We start from the raw sequence: 17,002 nt of genomic DNA, 5'->3' as shown, positions 1-17,002 counted from the left end.
AGGAATCAGTCTAGGAAACCTTCATTGCACTCCCTTGAAGGTAAATAGATCCTGCCTTGGGTAAGGAAACCAAAACAGTACTCCAGATGTGGTTTCACCAAGGCCCTATACAAGACTCTAAAACCTCTACTCTTGTAGTGCAATCCTTTTGTAATAAAGGCTTACATGCAGCTGTTCGCTATCCATGCATGTTAACTCTCTGTGATTTATGTGCAAGGACATCAAAATCCCTCAATACCAACATCCCCCAGTTTCTCAACATTTACAATATATTCTGCCTTTCTGTTCTTCCTGTCAAAGTGGGTAATTTCCCATTTTTCCACATAGTGTACCTTGGAGGCTGGTATTGAGTTGGGATTAGTATGTGATGAGTCACTGGGAATGGGTAGGCTGTGACCAGACCAGAGGAAAGGATGGTTCATTTGGCAGCTCACAGGAAGTTGCAGGTGAGTTTTTCTCATGGGAACTCTGATGAGGGCCTTGATGGGGCAGCATACAGCTAGTGAGCATGGAGACCAAAGTACTGTGTGCATTGGCTGGCCTGCCAGACAGCACCCCACCGCTATCAATGCATATACAAGCTGCAGGTTGGTAGAGAGTATCCTACCAGCTCACGCTCTCCACAGTCTTTGCTCAATCTTCCTGCCACCTTGCAGACCAAGAGGCACAGTTGATGCAGCCCCTAGCCTGTTCCAGCCTCTTGTGCTGCCAGCTCATTAAATCCTCTGCCCTCCACCTGAAGATGCAGAAATACTCCTGTCGATTCCTGTAACTCACCACAACACTTTCAAAAGCTCTCCACTGTACTTCCAGAGGCTTTGCGAAAGGAGAGGTTATTCAAAACTACTTTTGCTTGTAAATTGGATGGCTGATCCTTTAAGTAATGCTAGTGGGGGAAGCCTTTTGTACTTGAATGCTTGTTCTTCAGTAAAACACAAGTGAATTCATCCAAAGAACTGCGTGGTGCTTTAAGGTAGCTGCAGTGCCAGTATCAAAACTGGTGGCTGCGAGTGTCAAATCAGGTGACATGGCCTGTTTATCAGTGTTACGCTGCTATATCGTGCCTCCTCCTGGGCTGTTGTGATTGGGCAGGTGTCAGTTCTTGGGTGTCTAAAAGCAAAAAATCAATCAGGAAAAGTTGCTAGGAGAGAAGGGTAGAAAGTGGAAATTCGACAACCATGTTGACATTATCTACAGCTTGCTCATTCTGCCAGAGAGCAGGTTGAAGGTGAGCTGGTATTTGAGGAGGGGCACAAGACAGGAACATGCCATCATCCTGAATGTTCTCAGTGATGCTGGATGGCACGGAACTCAATGCAATCGGCCTTATGATGCGGAGAGTTCAGAGAGCCACAGGAGATGCAGGTGACTCATTGTAGGACTGTAGTAGAGGCACTGGTATATAGAGGGCTAATGTGGCATTGAATCATTACCGCCCACACAGTGATGTAAGAAGGCACATGACCTGGACATTTGATCAGTGTCATATTGGCCAGAGATGTGTTAATGTTAAGGATGGAGATTATCATAGATTATCATAGAATTTACAGTGCAGAATGAGGCCATTCGGCCCATCGAGTCTGCACCGGCTCTTGGAACGAGCACCCTACCCAAGGTCAACACCTCCACCCTATCCCCATAACCTAGTAACTCCACCCAACACAAAGGGCAATTTTGGACACGAAGGGCAATTTATCATGGCCAATCCACCTAACCTACACATCTTTGGACTGTGGGAGGAAATCGGAGCACCCGGAGGAAACACACGCACACACGGGGAGGATGTGCAGACTCCGCACAGACAGTGACCCAAGACGGAATCGAACCTGGGACCCTGGAACTGTGAAGCAATTGTACTATCCACAATGCTACCGTGCTGCCAAATGGCATGGATCCATGTTTGTACCCGTTACTGTATATTTGTAGTTGACTTGCTGTTAATACCACAGAAGACCAAGAAGACTTATTTAACAGGTGTCAGTTCTTGGGTGTCTAAAAGCAAAAAATCAATCAGGAAAAGTTGCTATGAGAGAAGGGTGCAAAGTGGAAATTCGACAACCATGTTGACATTATCTACAGCTTGCTCATTCTGCCAGAGAGCAGGTTGAAGGTGAGCTGGTATTTGACATCATTCCAACAAGGATGAGTCCAAAGATTTCTGGCACACACAGGAAATACCTGCATGTGTACTCTTCTCAAGTTGTTGCATGGACTTTGCTGGAAGTGGCTGATTGCACCACGCGTAACCCCAGGAGGGCAACCAGGTTCTGCACAGCTGTCTCCATTGACCCAGGGATCCAGATTTTGCACACTATACCTCCTTTCTCTTTTCATATGATAAGGAACTGCTGTGTACATTAAGAATTTCCCCTTTAATTTCATATTTCCAACAACTGCAGCTTTTCCATTCAAATATTTAATTGCCATTTCTGTGCGCCCAAGGGTAGATTTTTTTTTGGACTTCTGACAAAGCTCCTGTTGAGGCACATTATATTATTCAACCGTACCAACATTTTCTGGTCTGAGCCTATTGAGCGCACATTCAGTAGTTTAAAAACTGCCCCAGCAGCATTATTTCGCACACGTTCTGATTAGCCCTTCAGCTCTGCATCGGAAGCAGACCTGAATAAAGTTGTGCAGACCTGTCAGTACTAAGAAAAATTAAATCTTGTATATTCTGAAAGACTTGGAAATACTTCACCACGATCCTTTAGTATAAACCATATTTGCTATAGTACTGTTTCTCTAAAAGCATTAAGCAATGATGAAAACCACAAAAAGTATCTTTGATAAATATTGGGTACATTTCATTGTTGTGTAAAATGAAAGTCTCAGTGCAAATGCTTATGGAACATTAACATGTTTTAACGAGAGATATTGGGAGAAATTGTAAATTATTGAACCTGGGGAGTACTGGGTGAAACAGAATCATTGTGAATTCCAGTTTTTATATATATATATATATATATAATTTTTTTTTTCCCAATTAAGGGACAATTTAGCGTGGCCAGTCCACATCTTTGGGTTGTGGGGGTGAAATTAGGGAGAATGTTCAAACTCCACATAGACAGTGACCCGGGGCCGGGATCGAACTTGGGTCCTCGGCATCGTAGTCAGCAGTGCTAACCACTGTGCCATTGTCCCATCCATTCCAGCTTATTATAGACCATTGGAAATCGTTTAAATACATTTTTACATTTATTGAGCCAAAGCGCAGTACAGGCCAATTACAGTTGTCATTGTGCATAAGCATGTGCCGTTCAGAATGTAGCTTGCATGTTTAATTTCTGCAAAGAATTCCGGTCGGTGAATTGGAAACCTGGGTCAAGCACAAATATGACGTACTGATGTTATAGCCTTCAGAGAGGCTTGAGGAGAAATGCAGTGTAATGGTGACAAGTGATCAAGAGATGTGAGAGTTCTTAAGGATAAAGGTAAATGTGAGGCTGGAACTTCTAATTTGTCGGGGTTGCAAGTGTGGTGATATGCCGATGGTCTCTATGAGAGATGGATGGTGTGCGACCTCCAACCAGCAGGTGGCGGTGCAGATACACCATGCGGTCTCAAGACCAAGGTCATGTGACCAGTAACTCTCATATAAGGGGAGACACATCCGTCATCTTCAGAAGAAGATTGCAGAGGGTAATAAGAGATACAAATGAATGGTCGGTGTTAGGTGCAGATTCCACCGAACTAATAAGCAGACTCCATGATAACGTGTTCTGTAACAGATTGCTATCTTACCACATGAGACCCAATAACGATTCTGGTTTGGACAAGTCAAAGTGTTTGGTGGATTCCTTTGTAAGGTCTGGAAGGCCAAACACAACAGTTAGGTCCATGTTGCAAGAAGTGGGGGGAAATGTGTTGAACCAGAGAACAATTCCTGAAAATATATCTCCTCAAAACCTATATCAGCAAGCTGAGAGAGATTGCTGCACAATCTCTCATCGTTGCGTGGATGTGGAGATGCCGGCGTTGGACTGGGGTGAGCACAGTAAGAAGTCTTACAACACCAGGTTAAAGTCCAACAGGTTTGTTTCGATGTCACTAGCTTTCGGAGAGCTGCTCCTTCCTCAGGTGAATGAAGAGGTATGTTCCAGAAACATATATATAGACAGATTCAAAGATGCCAGACAATGCTTGGAATACGAGCATTAGCAGGTGATTAAATCTTTACTGTCTGGATCTTTAAATCTGGATCTGTAAAGATTTAATCCGGAGCCACGCCGTGCCAATGCCGTGGCTAAGTGAACTGTCTGGGTTAGTTATTCTTTTAAACTTTTACTCCATTAAAATGGATGCATGGAACATTAGAAAAGTGTTTTCAGACAATTCCTGTCTGTAGACAGCCAAATTTGAGACAATATAACTGTATTAACAACTACAGGTATTATCTGCATGAGAGAGAAGCAATACACACAAGGAGCTTTATGCTCTGCTTGGAGGCTGTTGTTGAGCCGTCAGAATCATGAGAATTTTCATGAAGAGTCATCCATCCACATTTCACTAAACAATGGTGTTAAGGTCATCATTGAGCTCATTGTTTATACAGCAATAAACCTCCAGGCACCAATAAAGGAAATGTCAGGCACTAGTCCCTTTCTCACATACTGCACTATGAAGGTTAAATGAGCCTTATTCGACCATTCACCCTGCCACATGAGCTTTAGGAGCAAACCACATCAGAATTAGCAGCAGTTGAAGTAAATTTGTGGCTTCCCTTAGATGGAGAACATCTTCAACTGTGCATATGTTGTCATTTACACCTCCACTCTCAACCTTCTAGTTGACAAAATCAAAAGGACTATTATCCCGCCAGCCTGGAAATAGTATAAAATCCTGCCAGAAAAATATAAGTCTCCCTACATGTTTTCCAGGGAGTAAGCAATGCTTTAATTGTGACACATGTGGCAGCTGTTTACCGTTGTAATCCAAGCATACACGGTCATTGCAGGAACATGCACCGCTAGAGCGGTTGGGGAGTGTTAGATTTAATATGACGGGGGATGGGAACCTATGTCAAGATTCGGAGCAGGGGGAATCAAGAACAAGAAAAAAAGACAGCAAGGAGAATAAGAAAAGTGACAGGCAGAGAAATCAAGGGCCTGTAACAGATAATGACACTGTAAAAAATAATAGTGCCAGGATAAGGACTAGCCTTAAGGTTTTGTACCTGAATGCTTGGAGCATTCAAAACTAAATGGATGAATTAGTTGCACAGATAGATGCAGAGGGGAATGATATGGTTGGGATTACGGAGACATGGCTCCAAGGTGACCAAAGATGGGAACTAACAATGAGGGCTATTCAGTTTTTAGGAAGCACAGACAGAAAGGAAAAGGTGATGGAGTTACCTTGTTGATTAAAGAAGATATTGATACAATATTGAGGAAAGATATTAGCATAGATGATGTGGAATCTGTATGGGTCGAGTTAAGAAACACCAAGGGGCAAAAAACATTTGTAGGGGTGGTATACAGTTCATCAAACTGTAGTGGTAATGTTGGATAACATTAGACAGAAAATCAGAGATGCATGTGATAAAGGAACATGTGTGATTATGGGTGACTTTAATCCTCATATAGATTGAGTGAGTCAAATTAGCCACAGAACAATAAAGGAGGAATTTCTGGAGTGTGTACGGGATGGTTTTCTGTACCAAAACGCTGAGGAACCAACAAGGGAATAAGCCATCTTGAACTGGGTGTTGTGCAATGAGAAAGGATTGGTTGGCAGTCTTGTTGTAAGAGAACCCTTGGGGATGAGTGACCATAATATGATAGAATTCTTTGTCAAGGTGGATAGTGAGGTAGTTGATTCTGAGACCAGAGTCCCGAATCTCAATAAAGGTAACTATGTTGGTATGAGGCACGAGTTGGCAATGATGGACTGGGAAACTTTTCTGAAAGGAAGGACAGTGGGCAGGCAATGGCAGGCATTCAAGGAACGAATACGTGAACTCCAAAAGTTGTCTATTGCCATTTGGCATAAGAGCAGAACGGGAACTGTGGACAAACCACCAAACCATGGCTTACAGGGGAAATTAGAGATAGTATTAGATTCAAAGAAGAGGCATGCAAATGAGCAAGAAAAAACAATAGATCTGAGGATTGGGAACAGTTTAAAATTCAGCAAAGGTAGACCAAGAGATTGATTAAGAAGGGGAAAATACAATACAAAAGTAAGCTAACAGGGAACATAAAAACTGACTGTAAAAGTTTCTATAGGTATGTAAAGAGAAGAAGATTGATAAAAACAATGTAGGCCCCTTACAGTCAGAAATGAAATAATTCATAACTGGTAACAAAAAAATGGCTGAGGAACTAAATTCGTATTTTGTTTCTGCCTTCACAAAGGAAGACATGAATAATGTACCTGAAGTTCTGAGAAATACAAATTTTAGTGAGAAGCTGAAGGAAATTAATATTAGTAGAGAAATGGTTTTGGGGAAATTAAGGGGATTGAAAACTGATAAATCACCGGAGCCTGATATTCTTGGATTGGAGGGTAGCTAATATAACACAGCTATTCAAAAAGGGAGGTAAAGAGAAAATGGAACTATAGACCAATTAGCCTAACGTCAGTAGTAGGAAAGTTGCTAGGGATCATTATCACGAATTTCATAGAACAGCATTTAGAAAGCAGTGGTATAATTAGACAAAGTCAGCATGGATTTATGAAAGGGAAATCATGCTTGACAAATCTACTGGAATTCTTTGAAGATGTAACTAGTAGAGTTGACCAGGGAGAACAGGTGGATGTGGTTTTTTCAGAAGGCTTTTGAAATCATCTCAGATAGCAGAGTACTATGTAAAGTTAAAGCATATGGGATTGCGAGTAGTAACTTGAGATGGATAGAAAGCTGGTTATCAGACAGGAAGCAAAAAGGTTGGAATAAATGGATCTTTTTCCGATTGGCAGGCAATCTCAACTAGTGAAATGAAATGAAAGTCGCTTATTGTCACAAGTAGGCTTCAAATGAAGTTACTGTGAAAAGCCCCTAGTCGCCACATTCCGGCGCCTGCTCGGGGAGGCTGGTACGGGAATTGAACAGTGCTGCTGGCCTGCCTTGGTCTGCTTTCAAAGCCAGCGATTTAGCCCTGTGCTAAACCAGCCCCTAGTGGGGTACTGCAGGGATTTGTGCTAGGACCCCAGCTGTTCACATTGTATGTTAATGATTTAGACGAGGGAACTAAATGTATTATCTCCAAATTTGCAGATGATACAAAGTTGGGTGGGATGGTAAGCTGTGAGGAGGATGCAGAGGTGCTTCAGTTGGATTTGAATAGGCTGAGTGAGTGGGCATATGTATGGCAGATGCGCTATAATGTGGATAAATGTGAAATTATCCACTTCAGTAGCAAAAATAGGAAGGCAGATTATTAATAGAAAGTGTAAATCGAGAGAGGTGGCCTCGTGCATTAGTCGCTGAAAGTCAGGGTGCAGGTACAACAGGCAGTAAAGAAGCATATGGTATGTTGGCCTTCATAGCAACAGGATTTGAGTTTAGGAATAAGGATGTTTTACTGCAATTGTATAGGGCATTGGTGAGGCCACCCCTGAATTATTATGTGCAGTTTTGGTGTCCTTATCTGAGGAAGGATGTTCTTGCAATGGACGTAATGCAGCAAAAGTTTACCAGGCCGATTCTGGGATGGCAGGACTGCCATTTGAGGAGAGACTAAGTCAATTAGGATTATATTAATTGGAGAAGAGTGAGAGGGGATCTTATAGAAACTTACAAAATTCTAACAGGATTAGACAGCGCAGATTCAGAAAGAATGTTTCCTATGGTGGGACAGTGCAGAACTAGGGGTCATAGTTTGAGGATAAGGGGTAAACCTTTTAGGACTGAGGTGAGGAGAAGTTTCTTCACCCAGAGACTGATGAATCTGGGGAATTCACTGCCACAAAAAGTAATTTGAGGCCAAAATGTTGTGTAATTTCAAGAAGGAATTAAAGGGCCTCTTGGGGCTAAAGGGATCAAAGGATCAATGGGGGAAGGAGGGATCAGGGTATTGAACTTGATGATCAGCCATGATCATCATGAATGGCGGAGCAGGCTTGAAGGGCCAAATGGCCTCTTCCTGATTCTATTTTCTATGTATGTACCAGCAAAAGCTGTAAATGATTTAAGCTTTGAAGAAAACACCTAAGATGAGATGAGCTTGAGTAATTGTGACATGCCATCCATGGAGGTAACCCTGTATGAAGGTAGATAATAATGCAATCAAAACAAGTTACTGGTGTCAATTGTATTTGCTTAAGTGCACTAGAAATACAATCCAAAGGGAAGTAAGAAAGAAAGTTGAGAACTGTCATGATTCATTGTTGTTTTAACCCTCATGAACACCACGGGGGATTGCTGATTGATCTTCCTGTGGGCTTCGTAGAATATGAGTTCCCCTGTTGAGCGGGCAGAGTGCTACCCGAGGGGGCTCACCAGTGGGGCTTTAAATATCGACCCCATACCTGGACTGGTAGTTCCTGATAGCCCCAGCTGGGACATTTGTTTTGTGCGCTACGGCTGCATTTGTGTAGGATAATAAACCTGCTTTGCCTTTTAGCCTGCACCTGCTGGAATTAATACAGTCCTAAAGAGCAAACCTTAGTGCGCTTAAAGATTAATGGCTGACTATACATATTCAAATATCTGACAATTATCAAGCATTCAGCTAGTTCCCAACATTAGCCCAAGAAATTTTAGATTTCAGTAAAACTGCGTACAAGGTAGCAACTTGCATTTATATAATGCCTTTTATGCAGCAAGTGTAATCAGGCAAAGCATTAACACCGTAGCTAATAGGAGGGCTGACTAAAAGCTTGATCAAAAAGATATGTTTAAAGAAGATCTTAAAGAAGGTGAGAAATAATTAGAGAGAGAATTCCAGAGTCTAGACGTATAAAAACATGGCCACCAATTGTGGGGTAAAGTTAATTAGGAATAAATAGAATGTAATCTTGGAGGAGTGCAGCTCTTGGAGCATTGTGGAGCTAGATGAGATTACAGTGATATGGAGGAATGAGACTGTGAAGGGATTTGAAGACCAGGATTAGAATTTTATATTTGAGGCATTGGAGGACCCGGGCGCAAAATAGGTCAGTGAACCCAGGAGTGATTTATAAAGTGGATTTGTTTAGTTTAGGATATGTAGAGCAAAACTATGTTTTTTCTGAAGTTTATGGAGAGTGGAATATGAAGGCTGGCAAAAGACCAATTGGATTATGAAGGTAACAAAAGCAGCAGTTCGTTAGGCTGAGGCAGAGTTGACAGAAGGAGACTGTCTTTGGGATGGGTAAGTAATAGATTTGGAGGATCAGCATTGATGTACATATGACCATACAGATGAATTAGGGGTAGTTCATTTAGCCCTTTGAGCCTGCTCTGTAATTTGATATGAAGGTAGCCTTACTCACTTTCACGCCTACCCTGTATACCTGTTGACTCACTTGTTAGTCAAGAATCTATCTAACTCTGCCTTCAATGACCCTGCCTCCACTATTCTGAGGAGGAGAATTCCACAGACACGTGACTTTGTGAGAGAAAAAACTCTCCTAATCTGTGTCTTTTATAATTTTTTAAACCTGTGTCCATAGTTCTAGTCTCTCCTACAAGGGGAAACACCCTTTTTCAGCATGCACCCTGTCAAGCATCCTCAGGATCTTGTATGTTTCAATAAGATCTCATCTCATTCTTCTAAACTCCAACAGTCTATCCTGGTCCACTCACGTTGATGGAACAGTTAAGAAAGCCCAACAATATCTCTACTTCCTACGGAAGCTAAAGACATTTGGCATGTCTGCACGACTCTCTCAAACTTCTACTGATGCACGATAGAGAGCAACCTATCCGGCTGCATCACAGTCTGGTATGGCAACTGCTCAGTCCAAGATCACAAGAAACTGCAGAGTGTGGTGAACTCAGTCAATGCATTACTAAGCTTGCCACCACCACATTGATTCTGTCTATACCTCCCGCTGCCTCAGAAAGGCAAACAGCATTATCAGAGACCCCTCCCACCCAGGCATTGCCTTCCAGGCCCTTCCATCAGGCAGAAGGTACAGAAGTCTGAAGACCCGCACATCCAGATATAGGAACAGATTCTTCCCTACAGCTACAAGACTCCTCAATGACTCCCCCTTGGACTGATCTGTTCCCTGTAAGAACACTATTCACGACGCCCTATGCTGCTCTTGCTCATGTATTTGCTTTGTTTAGCCCCTTGTTCCCCACTGTAACCAATCACTGTTTGTCGATGTACCATTTGTCAATGTTCTCTGTTGATTATTCTTTTTGTCTACTATGTACGTGCTGTGTACGTTCCCTCGGCCGCAGAAAATTACTTTTCACTGTACTTCGGTACATGTGACAATAAATCAAATCAAAGACGGGCCTAACCTCTTCATCCCAGGTCATACAGGTGAAGGTATTTTACAGAATCACAGAATTGCTACAGTTTAGATGGCAGCCATTTGACCCATCCTATCTGCACCGGCTCTCCGAATGAATAATTCCCTTAGTGCCATTCTGCTGGCTTCTCCTCCTTGCTTCAGCCACACTGCCAAGAAGTGCATTCCAGATCTTAACCACTCACGGCGTACCAATGAGGCAAACAGTCTGATTCAGTTTGAGATAGTGGCCAAAGAAGGAAACCGGATCAGTGTCAAAGGTATGGAGTCTGTGATTGAAGGCATGGATAATGACTTTGGCTTTCTTGGTTTCTGATTATGGCTGATCAAGGACTGGATTTCCGATAATCTGACAATACAGATGACGTGGAGGGTTCAATAGACGTGGTGAAGTAAGGCTGAGTTTCATCATATACATATGGAACCTAATGCCAGATCTTAGGATGAATTTCCCAAGGGCTAGCATGTAGATGAGTGAATACAAAGGGGACAAGAACCACCCTTAGAGCACTCCAGAAGTATTGTGTGAGGTGGACAAAGGAACAACTGCAGCAGATACTCTGGCCATGATTGAGTGCATAATTGTGGAACCAATTGAGGATAGTCATATACAGCCAAGCAACAGAGGACTTGGAGGAGGATGGTGGAGTTAACTGTATCAAAGACAGCAGAGTTGTTAAGAAGAACACGGAAGACTAGTGCTCCATTGTCATAGATGATGTAATTTGTGTCTTTGAGGGTCAGAATCAGATTTACTGCACTGCAAACTTGGAGCATTCAAGAACTTTGGAATGGAAAGAGAGGTTCGAAATGGGGTGGCCATTTATAAAGTAATAGTGTAAATATTGATTCTTTTGAGGAGGGCTCGGTGATAGTTGGTATGAAAGTATCTGAGGAAAAGGAACTATTTACCACACCAGACAGCTTCAGGGCCAAGAAGAGAAGTTGGCTGTTAAGTATTGTAATGGGAATAGGATGTTACTGGGTGGATCTTGTGGACAGACATCTTCTGACTCCCCAAAGTCTGTCCACCATCTACAAGGCGCAAGTCCAGAGTGTGATAGAATACTCCCACTTGCCTGGGTGAGTGAAGCTCCAACAATACTGAAGAGGTTTGACACTATCCAGCTCGTTTCATCAGCAAACCCATCCACCACATTAAATATTCAGTCGCTCTACCAATGGAGCACAGAGGCGACAATGTACATCATCTACAAGATGCACTTCAGCAACACGCTGAACCTCCTTTGACAACACCTTCCAAACCTACAACCTCTGCTACCCAGAATGACAAGGACAACAGATGCATGGGAACACTCACGTGTGAGTTCCCCTCTTAAGACACACTATCCTGACTTGAAACTATAACACCATTTCTTCACTAATACTGGATCAAAAACTTGGAACTCTCTTTCTGATGGCACCTCTACACCACATGGACCGAGTGGTTCAAGGAGGTAGATCACCACCAGCCCCTCAAGAGCAACAAATGCTGGCCTTGCCAGAGATGCTCACAGCCCATGAGAGAATCAAAAAGCATTGGGAGAAGGAAAAATTAGGGTTTAGAACTCGGGGCAGTGGGGAGAGCTTTGGAAAGATTGTCTAGGTGGGCAAGGGGAAAGGAAGAATGCAGCAGAGGGAACTTGAGGGGTCTCAACCTTAATGACAAAGTCTTCACTTAAGGTTAAAGTTCTAAAACAGTATTGTTGGTAAATTATATAGCCCAAGATGTTCACTCATTTGGAACACATGTATCTATCCTTTTACCAAAATAGCCCACCTGAGCAGTAAGACATACATCCCTGGAGGCTTGAGGGTCTCAGCAGTACAGACTTCTTATCCACTTTGAAGATGCTAGCATGGTGGTTTGTTTGCTGTGAATGGCATGGATGATGTATAAACTAAAGAGGTATACACTTTCAAGACAGATTAATCTAATTGCGAGGTTTCTCTGTTCTCACGTATTTCAGCAGTTATAAGGCAAAGATTGTGTTGCAGTGTAAAATAATCATTGTACCGTGTGCACAACAACAACATACCACTTGTTACTGGTACATCATAAGCCCAAGAAAGAACTCGCAACAAATCTTATCATAGTCCTCAACATAATAACTGAAGCATTATGTTCAGCACTGTCAAGGATATAAAACATTTAGAGGAGGGTTTCTAGGTGAGTCGGCTCACTTGGGTGTGGACCTGGCAGAAGTAAAAGTTGAAGAAGGACTGGCTGCTGCTGAATAGAGACATTGCTTCATTCCCAAACCTGACATTGTTTTGTGATTCCAGCCTCAATTCAGCTATTCAGTACTTCACCCACCTCCTTTTGTTAGACCATACTGCACACTGGATTGTGTATGTTTGCAAGTTCTGATCTGAAGCAAAGACTTTGTGCTTTGCAGACTGCCATTAGGTAACTGGCAGCAGCAGTGGCATTAGCAAGAGAGCCTGGAGACTTTAGACTGATGAACACAATTAGAGTGTCTCGGGAAAACACCCATTGATCATCTTGTGACATGATATTGATTCTTCATGATACTATAATAGTTAACCTCCGCATGCTGGAAGATATATTTCAGACAATTATGAAGGAAAGATTCCAAGGCTTTACAGTGCAACAATATGTAGAATACAGAAGTAGCTGCTATGAGGACTGGAAGCTTTCAGTCATTGGCAGTCTCTTGCCTGTAATTGCTTGCAGAAGTACCCAAAAGAATGCTGGTCCTTACAGTTGGACTAGGGCAAATGTTCATGGCTCATGCGTAAGCAGGATAGTCTGGATATGTGAAACTTTATAACAAACTTCTCAGGAAGTTTAAATACCTACTCCTTGGATAGCACAAGTGGGGAGTAATATAATAGAAATAACATGGCATATTGGTTCAAATACCCTTCTGAAAGAATGTATGCATACTTATGTATATGCCCATTCCTTAAAATGATGACAATTCCTTTCTCTCTTTTACAGAAAATTCCACCTTTAATTCTAGCAGTGATGCAGAACAGAAAGCCCAACATTATTATCTGTCCTGTTTGAATGAGCAAAGAATTGAAGAGCTGGGTGCACAGCCTTTGATTGATCTCATAAATAGGGTAAGCCTTATTTAGGAGTATTAGAAAAGTCATAAACATAAAGGCTTTGATTTGTTTCTGTTATAACTTGGCAAACAAAACACTTTTTCCTTCTAGTTAAAACTTCAATGCAAAGTTTTGAAAGTATTTGTTTAATTCTGTTATTGCCTGAAGATTGTATAACCATCTACAGCCATCTAACCACTTTAAATCCTTCAGTGAGCTCCATTTTAAGATTGTTTTTTTCATTGTGTTGTGTTTCATGATTTTCAACTATTTTTTCACAAAAGATTTCATACAGTTATGTTAAACTGCTACTTATAAATTAAAGTGAGATCATACAAGTTTAAAAACCATGTTACAACTGGATGTACTAACAAAGAAAGATTGGGTTTGTAAATGGGAGTTTGTCTTAGGTGCATTAATATGCATTCAAATAGAAGAATGAAATGTCCTAATCTATCGAATTTCATGTGGTTAGTTTTGGTCGGTTAGGTAGAACCAGGGATCACACTTGCAAGTTATGTAATGACAGAATTAGGTTGACAGTTAGGCAGTTTGTCTTTTGCCATCGAATCTGGACCTATGGCACAGGTTGCCAGCTTTTGCAATGAATGTTTAGCTTCCTTCAAGGAAGAGTTTGGGCGGAGATCCGGAGAGTGAGCCAATGAGTTGCACTGTGTCAGTCAGTTAATTGCAGACTTAAAGTGTAAACAGTGTAGGACTTACAGCAGTACTCATGGCAAACAGTTTATTTTACAAAAAAAATCTATTTACATTTCTCTGTCACATTTAATAAAAGTATGAAGCAACAAAATAATTATTTGGAATGTGCAGAAAATTTGGAATTACTTGAAAATACTGAAGCCACAATGTCCGTTGCCCATTAATTGATCACTGTGCAGACTCGCCCACTGCTTAATGAGGTTTTGTAGCTCTAAAGAGACAAACAGTTGTACTTTGACAGGAGAATAATACATTACATTTACATGGTACAATGTTCCTTCAAAAAAAAGGCACATTCTGCAATCAGAAGTACTGGCTGGGATTTTCCGCTACAGTTCACGGTGGGCACATGGCCAACTGGAACGGAACATACCATATGAAGGCCAAACATTGGCTCTACGTTGTCGTAAAACCAAGTCACGACTATATGCTCCAACTCTCACTCATAGGCCACATTTCATGCTGTGGAATATCGGGAACATCATTTCAATATATTTACCTCTCATTATAAGGACTCCTCTCTGGAATCATCCCCCACACTAGATCAATTAGGCACGCCGGCATGCAATTAGAATGACATGTTTCTCAGCTGTATATAAGCGACGTGCACTTCGTAACCTGCACTTTGCTCATTACTTTGAGATTAATTTGCCTACCTTGCACCACAAAAGTCTTGCACCAATCAATCCAGGCTTTGCTGTCAAGACTACATCATTTTCATGGGGTTGTCACAGGCAGGTCCCGAGCTACTAGACCAGTGGGAAGCCGGGGGTAGCTTTTCATGGGCTGCCGGGCTAAGCCTGTACTGCGAAATGGGAGCAAGAGTCCTCAGGCAGAAGGGGCTACAGAGCTATGTCTACTGCGGAAAGTGAAAAAGTGGTCTCAGGCAGGAGAATGCGCTGCATGGCTAGGACTGGACTAGGGGTGGGTACAAGTGGACACATGATAGGGGGGTGGGGATGGGGTATATGTTGAATAGTCTAAGTGACCACAACATGGAAATGGGTGAGATCCACATCAGTCATAGTCATATTCACTTCAAAATGTTTAGGGGCTAACAAACAGATATGCACCAGAAGAACAATCAGAGAATCATAGAATTTACAATGCAGAATGAGGCCATTCAGCCCATTGAGTCTGCAGCGGCCCTTGGAAAGAATGCCCTACCTAAGCCCATATCTCCACCCTATCCCTGTAACCCCACCCAACCATTTTTTTTGGATACTAAGGGCAATTTATCATGGCCAATCCACCTAACCTGCACATCTTTAGACTGTGGGAGGAAACCGGAGCACCCGGAGGAAACCCACACAAACTGGGGGAGAACGTGCAGACTCCGCATAGATGGTGACCCAGCCGGGAATCGAACCTGGGACCCTGGAGCTGTGAAGCAATTGTGCTAACCACTGTGCTATCGTGCTGGGATCAAGAAATGCAAGGGGTGGCGGTGGCGTAGTGGTATTGTTGCTGGACTAGTAAACCAGAGACCCAGCGTAATGATCGGGTTCAAATTCCACCACTGTAGATGGTCAAATTTGAATTTGATAAAAATCTGGAACTAAATTCGAATGATGACCAGGAAACCATTGTCGATTGTTATAAAATCCCATCTGGTTCACTAATGTCCTTTCGGGAAGGAAATCTGCTGTCCTTACCTGGTCTGGCCTACATGTGACTCCAGACCCACAGCAATGTGGTTGACTCTTAACCCTCCAGGGCAATTAGGGATGGGCACAGACTGCGACGCCCACATCTCATAAAAACAAATTTTTTAAAAGTAAGATGGAGGATTGAGACGTCTTTGAGGGAGGGAATCCTAAACATTAAGCCCCTCCAGGATGATGAACGGGGTTTCCATACTCACACAGGGAGGGTCAAAGCTGGTCTGGTGTTGAGAGTTCAGCACCAACATCTTCCAACCTGCAGCAGTGGCGCAGTACAAAATTAAAATGAGGAGAAGCTCTGCTAGTGAGAGCTCTGCGGGCAGTTTGGAGGAAAGGTGTTTGGACTAGTGGGAGAGGGGAGGGCGAGGCATGTTTAAGTGGACAGCAAATTGAACTGTGCAGACCCAAACTGTGAATGCCCAAATGAGGAGAGACGATAACAACACTCCAGAGCAATTGGATGACTGGGCAAAGCTTCGGAAACCAGTTAGAAAGTTAGAGCTGGATAGCTCACTGAAAACAAACCTCCCCCTCCCTCTCAAAATAATCAAATTTCCTGAATAAACTTTTTGCCTCATGTTTATTCCCAAGCATGGAGTATTAGAGTATTGCAGTGAAGGAGACTCCCATTCTCTGGCTACCATTTCACAGCCCCGGGGTGAGTACTGTCTGATATGGAAAAGAGAAACCATGGAGACTAATGCTGACTCTTGTCTGTTTCTCATGGATACTGTTGAGGGGAGACCATCAGGAAGATGGAGGTTGGATTTATCACTGCTTGCATTATCACTCGCAGGAAGGTGAGCAGGAGAATATTGTGATCGCAGCACCACAATCACCAAAGGGAGGAGCAATAACATCAAGACGAAGGGCTAGCAAGGCCACCATCAGACACAGAGGATGCGGCTCACACAGATGTGGTGCTTAGGCGGCTCACAAGTGCGAGGGTGTACAGAACTCGTTTGTCTTATTTTGAGATGAGAGAGAATGAGTGTTGCTGATGAGAGAGAATGAGTGTTGCCGATACCTCTGCATGTCCAGGGATCTGGTGACTCACATTTGCCACATTCTCCAGGAAATGGCACCACTGGGTCTGGGAGGGTATCTAGTGCCAGCAGCTATGAACGTAA

At 42.7% G+C, this 17,002-nt stretch overlaps 1 protein-coding gene across 3 annotated transcripts in view; it reads left to right on the top strand.

Moving 5' to 3' along the window:
- LOC140389753 (endothelin-converting enzyme 2-like) overlaps positions 1-17,002 on the top strand; it is a 312,668-nt gene that overhangs the window by 235,457 nt on the left and 60,209 nt on the right. For all 3 annotated transcript variants that reach the window (XM_072474236.1, XM_072474235.1, XM_072474233.1), the window contains exon 5: positions 13,379-13,503. In XM_072474236.1, coding sequence (XP_072330337.1) covers positions 13,379-13,503 — 125 coding nt within the window. The remainder of the gene's footprint in view (positions 1-13,378; positions 13,504-17,002) is intronic.

Source organism: Scyliorhinus torazame, chromosome 14 (assembly GCF_047496885.1).
Source record: "Scyliorhinus torazame isolate Kashiwa2021f chromosome 14, sScyTor2.1, whole genome shotgun sequence".
NCBI lineage: Eukaryota > Metazoa > Chordata > Chondrichthyes > Carcharhiniformes > Scyliorhinidae > Scyliorhinus > Scyliorhinus torazame.
The sequence above is the reverse complement of the archived record's forward strand: the minus strand, read 5'-3'. Positions and strand labels throughout refer to the sequence as shown.